Genomic DNA, 15,043 nt, shown 5'->3' with positions numbered 1-15,043 from the left:
AACATATGATAGATCTCACTTCCCCTGTTATATGTGTGATCAATATAATATTTTTTTGAAAAGAAAAATATATAATCAACATGAGTCCTACAATTTAAATTTAACAGTAACAAATATAGCTTTTCAGCCAACTAACACAATATGGATTATATGCAATATGCTGAGCAACTCATAATGCCACGGTATATGATAAATGGAACCCATTAATATCTAAGAATTTAAAAAATATTATGGTAATTGAACATACAATGGTTGTTCCAGTTCTAGTGAAAAGTAAGAGCCAGTTTTTTTTTATGAATTTAGTATTTTTTTTCCGCATGGCTCACTTTAATCCCTATCCTATTGACATTTTCTATTTCTTGTTTTATTTTTTTTACCTCTCTTATTTGAAGTTCAAAATATAGGTGTTATAGATATTTAAATTGTTGGTGTAATTATGAATAGAGAAATATTTATTTTTGAAATCATGTGTAGCTTAAAAGTTATGCATGTTTTTTTATTATTAATTACTATTCTTTTAGTTTGATAGCTAAAATAATATAGGGATGGGTGGAGGCGAGAGCAGGGAGCTCGAGCCAAGAGGGGAGGAAAATAGTGGATCACCAATTTAAGTCAAAACCGATGGTCACATATTTTTGTCTTACAATGTCTAAAATTTTAGTTTTAATTTTTAAGACATAACACGTGACACCGTAAGTGCGCTTCCGTGGATGTGAAATGATTTAAGGTGATATAATATTTATTGTCATTTTTTTTAAAAATGTTCCATTGTTTTTGCTATTTGGTTGCCATGCATAGGTGTCTATGTTCAAATGACATATTTTCTTTTTGTAAAGTGAAATATGGTAATATATATCTTTAATTATTTATTTAATTATAAATAAAACAACAGCTCAAGAAACTAAAAACATGTTATAACTTAAGAATTATAATCATTTAGCTTTCTAATTAATGATCAATTTTATATTATAAGTTGTTAATAAGTTAAAAATTAGAAGAGGGAGGAATTGAATGAGAGAGGAGATTAGGGGAGATTTGAAGGGAAGAGAGTACGTTTCATGTAATTATAATATTTTTTTACAAAATTTAGTGTGTTTTAGTTACTATTACTTATTAACTAAAAATAGAATAAAAGCTTTATTTATTGATTAAGATCTTTTATTTTTTTACTCCTCTTTTTCTACAATATATTCATTCTAGATATAAAAATATGAACACTACAAATATAATAATATTACATTTCACTTATTATAATGTCAGAACCGCAGAGCGTAATTTTTTGGAAGTTCGGTTCATTTTACTTGTTTTCATTGTATATCTAATTTAATTTCTGTGAAGTTAAATAGGATGATAAAATCTATATTGTTATTTTTCCATAATTTTGTAATTTTTTGAATGGCATGCAAAATATAGTAAACATAATCCAAAAGTGGCATATTTCTTTTTAAAGTTGAACTGTAGTGAATATGGGTTTTTAAATGATAATACTACAAAGGCATAAGCAGATAAAAATAATTTGTATGATTTAGATGTCACAGTTGCTTAATTTTCTTAGCACAAAATTTGATGTCTAAGAAATATATTTGGGAACATTTAACTTTTATGATTATAGTGAAGTTATGTTTGATGATAAAAACTCTATTATTATTTTTGTACTTTTTATAATTGTTTGAAAGACACACAAAAGTCAAAATATATAACACAAAAGTGACATATTTCTTTTCAAAAGTGAATTATAGTGAAATTTGGTCTTTAATTGTAAAATTAGTCATAAACAATCTAAATACATAAGCACAATTATATATTTTAGATGTTGTAGTTGCTTAATTTTTTAAATATATTTTTGCTTTCTAAGTAATATAAAACATAAATATATGAGGAGGAATAGTGGAGAAGAGGAGAGGGAATTGAAGGAGGGATGGTACGTACCTAATGTACGTACGTAGGCTTGGGTGGGGCCAGCTTTACGTGGTGATTTATTTCTCTAATCTTACATTTAAATCTAATGGTTGTGAGTAACGGGTCCGCCATGTTTAATGAAAATCAACGGTTATATGTTTTGTTTTTTCTTAAAATTTTTTCTAATTTATTAGAGTGCCATGTGGCGACTTGGGAGCGTTTGTAGGACGCTACGTGGTGGCTTGGGAGCGTTTGTAGGAAGTCTAATGGACTTTTAGTATATAATAGATAAATGTTTTGTTTTTTTCTTAGAATTTTTTCTAATTTATTAGAGTGCCATGTGGCAGCTTGGGAGCGTTTGTAGGCCGCTACGTGGTGGCTTGGTAGCGTTTGTAGGAAGTTTAATGGACTTTTAGTATATAATATATAGATAGATAGATACATAGATTATAGTCCTAACTATCATTTTTATCTTTTCTATTTGGGTACTGAAGATTTTTTATTTTAATTTCGTGTGAAATCAATAATATCATCTGTGGCGAATCTACAATGTAAATAATTGTGGTGGGACTTAGGTGCAAATATAGTAGTGTGATTGAAACAAACTAAAATATATCAACTCAGTGCTTTGAGATGAAAAGAGACAACCCATTAATTACTTCTCTATTTTAGTTTACAACAATATTAATATATTCACACAAATATGTGAATAAATTGGTATGGTCTAAAGCACATTCTGACACTTGCAACTCAATTTGTGCACTAAGCTCTTTAGCTAGCTTCTTTGTTGTACCGCACTACTGCTAGATTTACATTAGTCGTTAATTAGAGTCATTAGCGTCTAATTAATTAGAGGCAGTGGATGGAGGCCACCGCCACTGCGACTGCTCATCATGGGTGAAGTCCGTTGTTGAGCGGGCCGGAGAGAGGGCCTATAGGCACTCCTGCTTCTTCCCTTCCTCCTCTCATTCTTCTCTTCCTATTACAGTACACCATAAAAAAAATTTAAAAAACAAAAAGTTAGAAAAATTTATGTATAAAATATTGTATTCAAATTCAAATTTGAATCGGGTATGTAAACTTTTGACTTATAAACTTTGGATCTATAAACTTTAGGTGTATAAACTTTAGATGTATAGAAATACTATATATAGAAAATATTTGAATTATTTGAATTCAAATTTAAATTTGAATCGGATATAATTCAAATTCAAATTCGAATCGGGTATATAAACTTTAGTCCTATAAACTTTAGGTGTATAAACTTTAGATGTATAGAAATACTATATATGAAAAATATTTGAATTCAAATTCAAATTTGAATCGGATATAATTCAAATTCAAATTTGAATTGGATATAATTCAAATTCAAATTTGAATCGGATATATAAACTTTAGGTCTATAAACTTTAGGTGTATAAACTTTAGATGTATAGAAATACTATATATAAAAATATTTGAATTCAAATTTGAATCGGATATATAAACTTTTGACTTATAAACTTTTGGTCTCTAAACTTTAGATGTGTAAACTTGAGGTGTATAAACTTTAGGTGCATAAATTTACTAAAATAGGAAAGTAATACGGTGCTAAAAAAGGAAACCAGGTGGAGGGAGGGAGGGGTAGGAGGGGGTGGGGAATCGATCGCTCTAGGCGAGCGAGGGCGATTGCTCGTCCAGTAGCATTTCCGGCCGTCTCCGTGCTCACGACGGCAGATCCAGTTGTCCTCGTGCTCATAGCTGTTTGTGTGCGTCAGCGTATCCAGCCACACCCCTACGAGTAGAGGCCGATCCGGCGAAGAGTAAGAAAGGTCACTGTGGCGAAGATGAGGGGCAATGGGGGCGGTAGAGAGTAGGGACGGAAGCGGTGAGCAAGAGAGGGAGGTAGAGAGGCTGAGAGAGAGTGGAGAGTGAGCGAGAGAGGTGGGCGAACACGTCCATAAACCACTACAGAGGTTTTAAAGAAACATTAACCATTTGATAATTAAATACCTTTTTTTTAAAAAAAGCAGGTATATATATATATAAATTAGTGTTGATCTTTTAATGTAAACCGACACTTATAAAAGGATATAGGTGCCATTTTTTAATTCGATAAGATGTTTGAAAAGGGAATAAAGCCTCATATGTAACAATTTTTTATGTACCGGCACCTATGAGGATGTTTGCTATTAGGGTTATTGTAGTAGTAAATAAACGAAAACACCAAACATATAGCGACATCATTTATTCATATCAAGGTGAAATTGTCCTTTTTCGTAAAATATTCCATCACAGTCACTTTTTTTTGTTTTGTGAAATACAAATACTACAAGACAAGTATCATATACTACTTATATAACTTAAAAAAACTTTAACCACTTTGTGTACTACTAACTGTTAGTTAATTGAGGTTGAGTCTTGAAAATTGTTGGGACTTTACAAAATGAAGAAAGGGTATATTTTTATTACCCTACCGAAATATTATACTCCATCCGTTCTAAAATATAGCAATCGAGGACCGGATGGAACGTATCCTAGTATTACGAATCAGTACTACGAATCAGGACAGGGTTGCTATATTCTAGGAACGGATTGAGTAGTTTCTTTCTGGGTCCTAAATTTTTCATAACTATTTTTTTTACCTTTTTTTTTTACTAAGTCAACTAGTGAGCGTAAATGCTCTAAATCATCCTGACGTGTATAAGTACGACTTCTGACAGACTGTACAAATCGATCTGATTCTTTTGTATAATTAATTAATATCCATGTGCATGCATGCATGCACTCACGCCTTAATTTGAGGTCTTAATTAAAAAAATTTCAATTGGGCTCCAATACACACTCATGTTTGTTAAACGTTTGCAACCGCCTCCGTACTGACCGTACGTACGACGCCAATCCAAAGAGATGTTGACAGCAAGTAGTGTAGTCGGTTGCTGTCATCACCGTCTGATGATCTACTTTGATTTGTTAATATATATACTGCCGGGATCTATCATCTTATCATCTATATGACTTTTCTCGGTATAGTTAATTGTCACGTGTTTAATTAATAATTGGATCAGAAATCGGTTAGCTAGTCATAGATTTCAAGTGATAATTAATTTCTTGCTTATTGTTTTCCAGGAGGTAATTAAGTGATTCCGATCTGATCGATAGCTCAAACTTGATTAATTTTACTAACACTGATCTGACAACATAATTTTGGGCGTTCCTGCGGGCCGCGCTTAAGATATAGGAAATTTGACAGGTTGGATCAGTTCCAAAAGTACTTTTTGCCACTTCACTGTAGTAGTCACATTTTACTGGTTTGTTCGATGTGATCTACTTCCTCGGTCCTAAACTATAAGTATTTCTAATTATGAATCTAGATAATTGTTTATTCTGGACAACTATTTATCCAGATTAATAGCCAGAAATGCTTATATTTTATGACAGAGTGAGTGGCTATCTGTATTTTCACCATTGTTAATAAACTTAATGTTGCGTTACGGTAATAAGTTTGGTCACAGAACATACTGGATGGATTTCTTTAAAAAAGAGAAAAGGTACGGATTACCATCTAAAGGTGAGTATGAATTATCCCTTAGACCCGAAAACAAGATATGTTTCAACATTAACTATTAATACTGGACAAATTATACCTTGACTAAATCCGAAATGGTTTTGATCCTACATAGTATTCCAGTCAGCATTTCTATTTTAAAAAATGGTGGGATCCACCTGTCATATTCTCTCCCTCCCCTCCCCTTCCTCCTCTCTGTTCTCCCTCCCTATTTGTCAATCGGTAGGGCTAGGGGCGACAGGCGGCAGGGTAGAGGAGCTCGAGTGGCGAGTGGCGGAGGCAGCTGGGGGGCGGCGAGCGGTGGAGGTGAATCCTCCTTGGCCTCCGGTCCGCTGGCACACGCCTTCTCCACGGCCGCGACTTCTCCTCAGACTCCGGCAGCGCGTGAAAAGGACAACAATGGCAGGGTGGATGAGCAGCGAGTTGCGGGGCGGAGAACTTGAGCGGCCGAGGCGGCTCCTACTCGGCCTCTACCGGCGTTCCTTCTCCACGGCCGCGCGGCTTCTCCTCAGCCTCTGATGGCACGCCTTCTCCACGGCTGCACGGCTTCTCCTTGGCCTCCGCCAGCATTTGAAGAGGACGGCAGCATGGGCGATGCAGGCACACTTCGGTGGTGGTTGTGATGCATGAAAATGATGCTGCGGGCTGCGGTTGCCTCGGACGCTACATGCACACTCCAGTAGAGGTCGTCGTCTCCATAATTTCCGTTGAATCTTGGCGACCATCGACCTTTACCTGCCACTCATCGTCATCATCACCACCATCAAGACCTACCACCATAGAAGAAGAGAGCCATGGCCAGCTCCTCTCCCCTATCTCTCTCGTTTTCTTCCCCACAGCAGCAGCCTCATCGCCGCTTCCGCCTTTGCCAGTCGAGCTTGGAAGAAGAGGGCAGTAGAGGATGGGGGGGGGGATATGACATGTTCGCCCCATCACTTTTAAATTTTTTATGCTGACTGGACTACCACGTGTGTGTCATGTAGGACGACAACTTGCTCTAGAGTGAGTCAGGGGGTAATTCGTCCGGTATTAATAGTTGAGGGTGAAGGATGTCCGTTTTTCCGGTCCAATAGGATAATTCGTACTCATCCAATAGTTCAGGGAGTAATCGGACTTTTTCATTAAAAAGGTACCACTTTATATATTTTAGCCTCTAAAAAGAGGGTCTTTCCAGTATAGTTTTCCCTTTATACTTGTACGGAAAACTTTTACTCATACTATTTTCAACGAAATCGACACGTTGCCAATTCATTTAAGAAGAAGAAGAAGAAGAAGAAGAAGAGGGTTTCACTTCTACTTTAATTTCCATGTTAACAAAATCATCAGTTGCATGACCTTACCGTTTGGATCGTTATGCCCATAAATGTTACATACACGTGGGTGTGCTTTCAATAGAAATTTAATGCCACATTGATCTCCATTTTTGTTTCTTTAAACGCGCGTTAAAAGAACACACTTGTGGATGTATGAGTGTGGTGTGCGTACGTGCATAGTGGTGTGTATGTATATGCGTATCTTTTATGTAATTAAAATAAAGCACGAGGTGTACTTCTCGGCCAAATTATGGATCAAAACCATAACAATATGTATATGAGTCAGGTGGCATATGCGAATATACGCATGCCTTGCTCCTCATCAGCAACTTGTGACATAATCTGTGCATTGCATCCACGCTGAACCGATGAAGCCAGAACAAATAGGAAGCCGTATATGCTAGGCTAACTACATATATGTGCCTGACATATGTATGCAAACAGGAATTGCTGATCGATCATGCATCTTATCTGAAGAAAGCTAGCCAAACTAGTACTACTGATACATTGAATTAGTAATATTCTAGCTTTAGTTTATACTACTGATCAGTACTTACGTTTGGAAACCTGAGAAAACGAATTAGCACCACTGGACGACAAGCGCAATCCTAGTCAGTCACGACTCACGTTCAAAAAGGAAGAAAATATATGTCTAGTGAGTCGGACAGATCGCCGGCCGCTAACCGTACCCTAACTTTTTTTTTTAAAAAAATCCGAGCCTTGTCGATCGTGTGGCGTGAGCTAATTAAGAATAAGTTATAACTAGACCAATCAAGGATGCTGAATCGCATGCAGAGTCAAATTTGACATTGTGCAGTGGCTCGCCAAAGTAAACGCGCTAGCTGTCGCTGCCGCATGGAAGAAGAATAAACTGCAAAAAAAAAAAAGAAGAAGAAAGATCGATAGCCGAATCAAAATTCAGGACCATGTGGAGTACGTAATTGGTCGAGGTGTTATATACTTATAAGCTTCTAGTAACAGTATACTCGATCGGTGAAATAGCCTATAAAAGGAGGGGCATTGGGAGGCGGGCTATGTACAAACTGGAGATCTCACATTCTCACTGTTTTTATCACTTACAAGTTATATTACAAACCGCACGCATAGAATACGTGTGTAGAGTATAGACACACACGTATATATATATATAGTACAAGCAGCTATAGCTACTGTTGTGATATATGATGGATCCGGGAGTTGAGAAGAAGAGGCAGCAGATGGAGCTCGTCGACGTCGAGAGCGGCGGCCTTCCCGTCGAGCGTCAGGACTCGCTGTTCCGGGAGGCGGTGAGAGCTGAACACGCCGGCGCCGCTCACTGGGACGAACAGGTTTAGTTCAGTTCATTAATTCAAGAGAAAATCATATATATATATATATATGCCATTGAGTTTCTTACATGTTTACAATTTGCATCTGACTTTATCATGTTCTACAATATATCATCGACTTTTGTTTAACTTCAACAATAAGTACTAACGGAGGCTAACCGAAAAGCGATGGTAATTCGTAAAAGTTAAGCAAAAATCGATGGCATATTGTGAAACGTGATAAAGTCAGTGGCAAATTGTAAACCTGTTGTAAACTTAGTGGCATATAATCGAGCCCGGCCTCGTGATTTTCTTCTCGTTTTTCTTCAAGCATTTGAGATTTGACGTTGTTGTTTCTCTCTGGCCTGCGTGCATGTACTGCAGGATAGCTGGGGGAGGACGATGAGTCTGGCGTTCCAGTGCGTGGGGATCCTGTACGGCGACATTGGGACGTCGCCGTTGTACGTCTACTCCAGCACTTTTGAGCACGGCATTGGGCACCCCGATGACGTCGTCGGGGTGCTCTCTCTCATCGTCTACAGCTTCATGCTCTTCACCGTCATCAAGATCGTCTTCGTCGCCCTGCATGCCAACGACCATGGTGACGGTTAGTGTTCTCACTCCGTTTCAAATTACTCGTCGATCGTTTTATTAACTTTGTTATAAGTAGAAATTTGTACATCGTTCAATAATATGTAAATTACTCCGGATATTATTATTAAAATATTTTTTCTGATAAATCTAAAAACATACTCCCTCCGTCCCATAAAAAACCTAATCCTACCAATCAATCTGGACACGTGTATACATCTTCATAACCAAGATTGGTTTTTTTTGACAGAGTAGTAAATCTTATGATATTATCTTATATAAATTCATAGAAAACGACGAATAATTTCAAACACACACAGATAGTATGTAGTTTTGTACCAAATTAAATGGATCGAGCGTTTTTTTTTTCTCAAAATACAAGTCAACAAATTGGTACTTCTTCTCCAGGTGGGACATTTGCACTCTACTCGTTAATTTCACGGCACGCGAAGGTGAGCCTGATCCCTAACCATCAGGCGGAAGATGAGCTGATCTCCGGGTATAGCAGTAGCGGGAAGCCATCGGCGACTCTGAGGAGAGCTCACTGGTTGAAACAGCTGCTCGAGGCGAGCAAGGCGGCCAAGATTTCTCTCTTCCTGCTCACCATCCTTGCGATCGCCATGGTCATCAGCGACGCTGTGCTAACGCCTCCCATTTCTGGTACGTACTCTGGATGAGAACGTGTCAGGCATTGACATATTAAACGATCGAGTTCTCTGAAGTTTTTTTTCGTCTGGGCTGATTTTGTCTGTGTTTGTAAACCTTTCGTGCAGTACTGTCAGCCGTAGGTGGGTTGAGAGAGAAGGTACCTCATCTTACAACAGGTACAGGCTAGAAGAATAAATAATCTGCAGCATAATTAATAAGTACTTCATTTGTCCAAAAAAAACAAAACCTAGAAGGGGATATAACCCGTCTAGTACAACAAATCTGGACACAGAGGAGGGGTCATATCCCCACTTAGGTTAAGTTTTTTTTTTTTGGACTAATTGCTAGGAACTTTCAACTAGGATCATAACTATTGAGAATTAAACCAGAATTGACTATCATACTGATAAATACATGGAAGAATATAATTTTCCAACTATTATATAGCTTGTAACTAAAGATTACTGATTAATTATATGCTATTTATTTTTCTTGCACAGATCAAATAGTGTGGATAACAGTGGCAATTTTGGTAGTCTTGTTTGCAATCCAGCGCTACGGGACTGATAAAGTTGGCTACTCTTTTGCACCAATCATTCTCTTGTGGCTGCTCTTGATTGGAGCAACTGGTCTCTATAACCTGATCAAGCATGACATCAGTGTCTTGAGGGCCTTCAACCCAAAATACATCATCGACTATTTCCGTAGGAACAAGAAGGAAGGATGGGTCTCGCTTGGAAGTATTCTCCTTTGCTTCACAGGTACTCTATTACATCTGTTTGAAACAAAACCTTCTGTGATTTTTAATGCGCTTATAGGGAAGATTATCTTACAATAAAAATGTACTATCCTCATGTTATAGGATCAGAAGCACTTTTTGCTAATCTAGGATACTTCAGCATCAGATCAATCCAGGTGTGTGTGCACTGAATCAATAATCAGTATAGTACGATTTATCTACTAGAATGATCTCTTTTGGGAGGTTGATATACTTGATAATACCCAAGATCATAACATCGAAATAAGTTATTTTCTAATTTTTTCAGCTGAGCTTTAGTTTTGCCTTACTTCCATCGGTATTACTCACGTACATCGGACAAGCAGCTTTCCTGAGTAAGAACCCGAAGAATGTTGCCAATACCTTCTTTGCCGCTACTCCAAGTAAGCATTTCATCTTTATTATATCACCTTCAAGGCTTCAGTACGAGTCACTTCTTACAAATAAACAAAATAATTATTTAATTTTTAAATGCAGTTTCTTTGTTCTGGCCTACGTTCATCATGGCGATAGCTGCATCCATAATAGGAAGCCAAGCAATGATATCTTGTGCCTTTGCAACTGTTTCTCATTTACAATCACTTAGTTGCTTCCCAAGGGTCAAGATATTGCACACATCAAAGCGATTTCCGGGCCAATTGTACATCCCTGGAGTAAACTTCTTGTTATGTGTGGCTGCTTGCGTTGTGACTGTTAGCTTCAAAACAACTGTTATTATAGGAAAGGCGCACGGTAATAATTTATTTCATTTATATATATTTGACAAAAGAATTAAGCTTCGGATTATATGGTTTCACCTAATTGTGCCCATCTTCCTTGATCAATGCATACAGAAATTTGTGTCATCCTTGTGATGATCATCACAACATTACTAATGACAATAGTTATGCTCTTGGTATGGAAGATCAACATCTTGTGGGTTGCTCTGTTTTTTATCACATTCACATCAACGGAGGCTGTCTACCTATCGTCAGTGCTATACAAGTTCACACATGGACCATATGTGCCTGTGGCTATGTCGGTAGTTCTAATGGTGGTGATGATCGTGTGGCACTACGTGCATGTGAAAAGATACAAGTATGAATTGGAACACACAGTATCCACCGACAAGGTGAAAGAAATGCTGGAGAGCCATGATCTGAAGAGGGTCCGTGGCGTAGCCCTGTTCTACACTGAACTAGTCCAAGGCATCCCGCCCATATTCCCGCACCTCATCGAGAAGATCCCAACGATTCATTCTGTTCTTGTCTTCATCTCTATCAAGCATTTGCCAGTACCCCATGTTGACACCTCGGAGCGATTCCTCTTCCGTCAAGTAGAGCTAAAGGACTACAAAGTGTTTCGATGTGTGGCACGATATGGATATCGTGATTCCCTCGAGGAGGCCAAGGACTTTGTTGTTACCCTTCTTGAGAACCTTCAGGATTATATAAGGGATGTTAATCTCTACACCGATGAGCCACACACCATTAGTGCCCATAGTTCTTGCAACCATAGCTTTTCTCGGGAGAAGCCTTCTGGACGGTATGCGGTACATGCCGAGGATATGCTTACACCAATTGAATCCTTCTCTGAGATCACAGCTCTATCTAACTATGGAAGCGACCGTCTACCACACTTCAAGGTAATAAATTATTGCTTGCACTTAATATTTCTAAATTGTGTAAATATTATGGTTGCATTAGTTACTAATAAATGGTATTTGTACTAGGCAAGCAAGATGAATATGGAGGAGTTGGCGAAGATTGAGCAAGAGCAGATGTTCATTGAGAAGGAGATGGAAAAAGGTGTTGTATACATACTTGGAGAAACCGAGGTGGTTGTAAGGCCTCACTCATCGCTTCTTAAGAAGATAGTAGTGAACTACGTCTACTCTTTCTTAAGAAAGAACTTCGTGCAAGGGCAGAAGATGCTATTTATTCCCCATAGGCAATTGCTTAAAGTAGGGATCTCATATGAGATTTAGGTTGTAAAAAATGGAAATATACATGATATGGTGCTGGTTGGTGTCAAGATGAATGTATAAATATTTGTCTTTGTAAGGTAATATTAAAACTGTAACATGTAGTCAGATGGTTAAATGATAAGCTATGATGCTGCATAGGAACGAGTTGTTCCATTGTGGCTAGCTTTTGAGGTTAGGGGATTTTCTTGTACTGCACACTACTTCAAATGTTTACTTGACATACAAATGCTATATAAATGTTTGTAATTAAGTTAATGAATGCCTACTTTCCAAAGCTTAGTTTCTCTTACATACTCACAAGGTCATGCGTGGTTCTGACCTTAGATTAGACTTTCGTGAGTTTATGGGAAAACATGGCTAATAAATCTATACTAATATAAAAAGGTAAAAAGGAGGAGTTGCACCTCTCCAATCCTACAGGCTAAATCAGTCTGATTCCACGCGCGAAGACTTCGCTCCTCCTCCTCCACGCGTGAAGACTCCGCCGCTTCTCCTCCTCGCGGAAAAAAATTCGGTGCAGCGGGCCTGCTATGCAGCCCTCATCTGGATGAGCGACACGTGGCCCAGCTACCGATCCAACGAGAGCGCGCGTATGGCCTCCAGCACAAGTCTCGGCTGGCTCCCTTCGGCTGAGAATCGATCGGCTCCCGTCCCGGCTCCCTCCGCGCTCATGCTTCCCTCGATGCGCCTGTTCGTCTGCCGCCGCCACACGCGCTCGATCGGCTCGTGGGTGTGGAAATTGGAAAGCTCCTATTGCGTGCCCCTGGATCACGCGGACTTGGAGTGAGACGTCTCATCCTGCGCCCCAAGATCACGGCCAAAATCGCCGGCAACCGCAGCACTGCAGCAGCCATGGCAGGACAAGTCTCCATAGGCAACGCAGCTGCATCAGCTTCCATGGTAGGAGAAGGGCAGGAGGAGGACCCTGCAGCCGCCGGGACATCTCATCTCGTGTCGTTTTCACCTGCCCTAGCACATGGCAAGGAAGGACATGGATTTCAATCACCTGCGCCCATGGATGCCGAAATCACCGGGGATGTTGGAGCCGGCGGCGAGCGGATAACGCAGGTAATATCGTCTAGTTCTTTAATTATCATGTTTTTCAATCAGCATTGTTTGATGATGGCTGATGTGCACCTATATGTAAAGGATGACCATGATCATGACAATCATAATATTTCTTATATTGTGTTAATATAAGTATATAACTTTAGTTATCAACTGATTGTACAGAAAGTGGATGATAAAGTTGTGCAAACTTTGATTGTTCCTCAAGTTGGAATGTCTTTCGAATCAGAGGATAAAGCATATGAGATGTACAACACCTATGCCGGGAAGGTTGGATTCAGTATTAGAAAGAGTAATGTAAAGCGCCGATCTAATGGAACTATATATCAAAAGCATATGGTTTGCAATAAGCAGGGACAGCAAGAAACTAGCTCATCACTGGACACTACCAGGACATGTTGCAAGGCTCGTGTTCAGTTTAGTGTTTGTCAAAAGGAAATTTGGATGGTGCAAAAAGTTGTACTTGAACACAACCATGATCTTGTCAGTCCAAATAGTCGCACAAGCTGAGGTCCCAACGATGTGTTATAGAAGCGGATAGGCAACTAATTGGCCAGATAAGGGAAGCCGGAATGAAGCCAGCCCAAGTGTATGGCTTTATGAAGGAGTGGTATGGTGGAGCTGACAAAGTGCCATTCTCAAAGATGGATTGCAATAATGAGATTGGTCGTGAACGCAAGAAGTACTTAGAATCCAATGACACACAAACACTACTGGAATACTTGAGGAATAAGCAGTTAGAGGATCCTACGTTTTTTTATGCCATTCAAGTAGACAAAGAAGATGGCCGAATAGCTAATTTCTTTTGGGCAGATGGTCAATCTATCATGGATTATGCATGCTTTGGTGATTTTGTATCATTTGACACCACATTTGACACCAATAAGTGTGAAATGCCTTTTGCTCCACTCCTTGGAACCAACCATCACAAGCAAACAATAATTTTTGGGGCTGCATTGTTATTTAACCAAACTATTGAATCATTTGTTTGGCTCTTTGAAACCTTTCTAACAGCTATGTCAGGCAAGCATCCAAGCACAATTTTCACTGATCAAGATGCAGCCATGGCAGCAGCAATTGCTTTTGAATTTCGAAATACAAGCCATCGTCTTTGTTTGTGGCACATTTATCTTAATGGTGGTAAAAATCTCAGCCATGTAATTCATAAGCATCCTAACAAGTTTCTAGCTGATTTTAAGAGATGTGTCTATGAAGACAGATCAGAGTATTACTTCAACAAGATGTGGCATGAATTGTTGAGTGAATACAATCTTGAGGATAACAAATGGATGTCAAACCTATATAAGTTAAGGGAGAAGTGGGCTATTGTCTTCCGTAACTCTTTTACAGCTGACATAACCTCGACTCAAAGGAGCGAAGGTATGAATAATGTCTACAAGAAAAGATTTCGTAGGAAACTCAGTCTTTCGGAACTCCTTGTAGAATGTGATAAGGTTTCAGCTACTCTCCGTGAAAATGAATTGGATACAGATTTTAAGTCCCGACACTCGAACCCGGTTACTTACATTCCAAATTTACCTATGTTAAAGATTGCAGCTGAATCATATACTAGGAGGATGTATTCAGAGTTGGAGGATGAGTTTAAACAACAATTTACATTATCATGTAAATTGTTAAAAACTGAGGGAGCAACCTTGACATTTGTGGTTATGCCTATGGAATATGATCACGAAGCGACTGTTGTATTCAACCCTACAGAGATGACCATCACATGTTCTTGCAGAAAGTATGAATGCATTGGTACGTATACATAATTTAAATTACAATACGATTTCGAGTACAAATTTTTGAAAAATTGCATATGTATGTTATAGGCTTATTGTGCAAGCATGCCCTCAGAGTCTTCAATATGAATGAAGTTTTCACTTTACCATCTCATTATATACTCAATAGATGGACAAAATA

General features: G+C 38.5%; 1 protein-coding gene across 1 annotated transcript; it reads left to right on the top strand.

Annotated features, from left to right (window-relative positions):
* Positions 1-7,817: 7,817 nt before the first annotated feature.
* LOC127767803 (potassium transporter 21) lies at positions 7,818-12,361 on the top strand. Its single transcript, XM_052293250.1, has 10 exons — positions 7,818-8,087; positions 8,451-8,673; positions 9,066-9,317; positions 9,431-9,481; positions 9,806-10,066; positions 10,168-10,220; positions 10,352-10,466; positions 10,561-10,815; positions 10,917-11,707; positions 11,795-12,361. The coding sequence occupies exons 1-10, from the start codon at positions 7,941-7,943 to the stop codon at positions 12,047-12,049; spliced, it is 2,403 nt and encodes an 800-aa protein (XP_052149210.1). The 5' UTR covers positions 7,818-7,940; the 3' UTR covers positions 12,050-12,361.
* Positions 12,362-15,043: the final 2,682 nt, after the last annotated feature.

Source organism: Oryza glaberrima, chromosome 3, assembly GCF_000147395.1.
Source record: "Oryza glaberrima chromosome 3, OglaRS2, whole genome shotgun sequence".
In the NCBI taxonomy this organism is placed as follows: Eukaryota; Viridiplantae; Streptophyta; class Magnoliopsida; order Poales; family Poaceae; genus Oryza; species Oryza glaberrima.
This window is presented reverse-complemented; position numbering and strand designations above follow the sequence as displayed.

Bases quoted from the DNA above. Each gene is read 5' to 3' on its own strand.
- LOC127767803 (XM_052293250.1), top strand. From the start codon at position 7,941: ATGATGGATCCGGGAGTTGAGAAGAAGAGGCAGCAGATGGAGCTCGTC. The intron at 10,067-10,167 runs GTACTCTATTAC...CTCATGTTATAG, and splicing joins TATTCTCCTTTGCTTCACAG to GATCAGAAGCACTTTTTGCT. The intron at 10,221-10,351 runs GTGTGTGTGCAC...TAATTTTTTCAG, and splicing joins TCAGCATCAGATCAATCCAG to CTGAGCTTTAGTTTTGCCTT.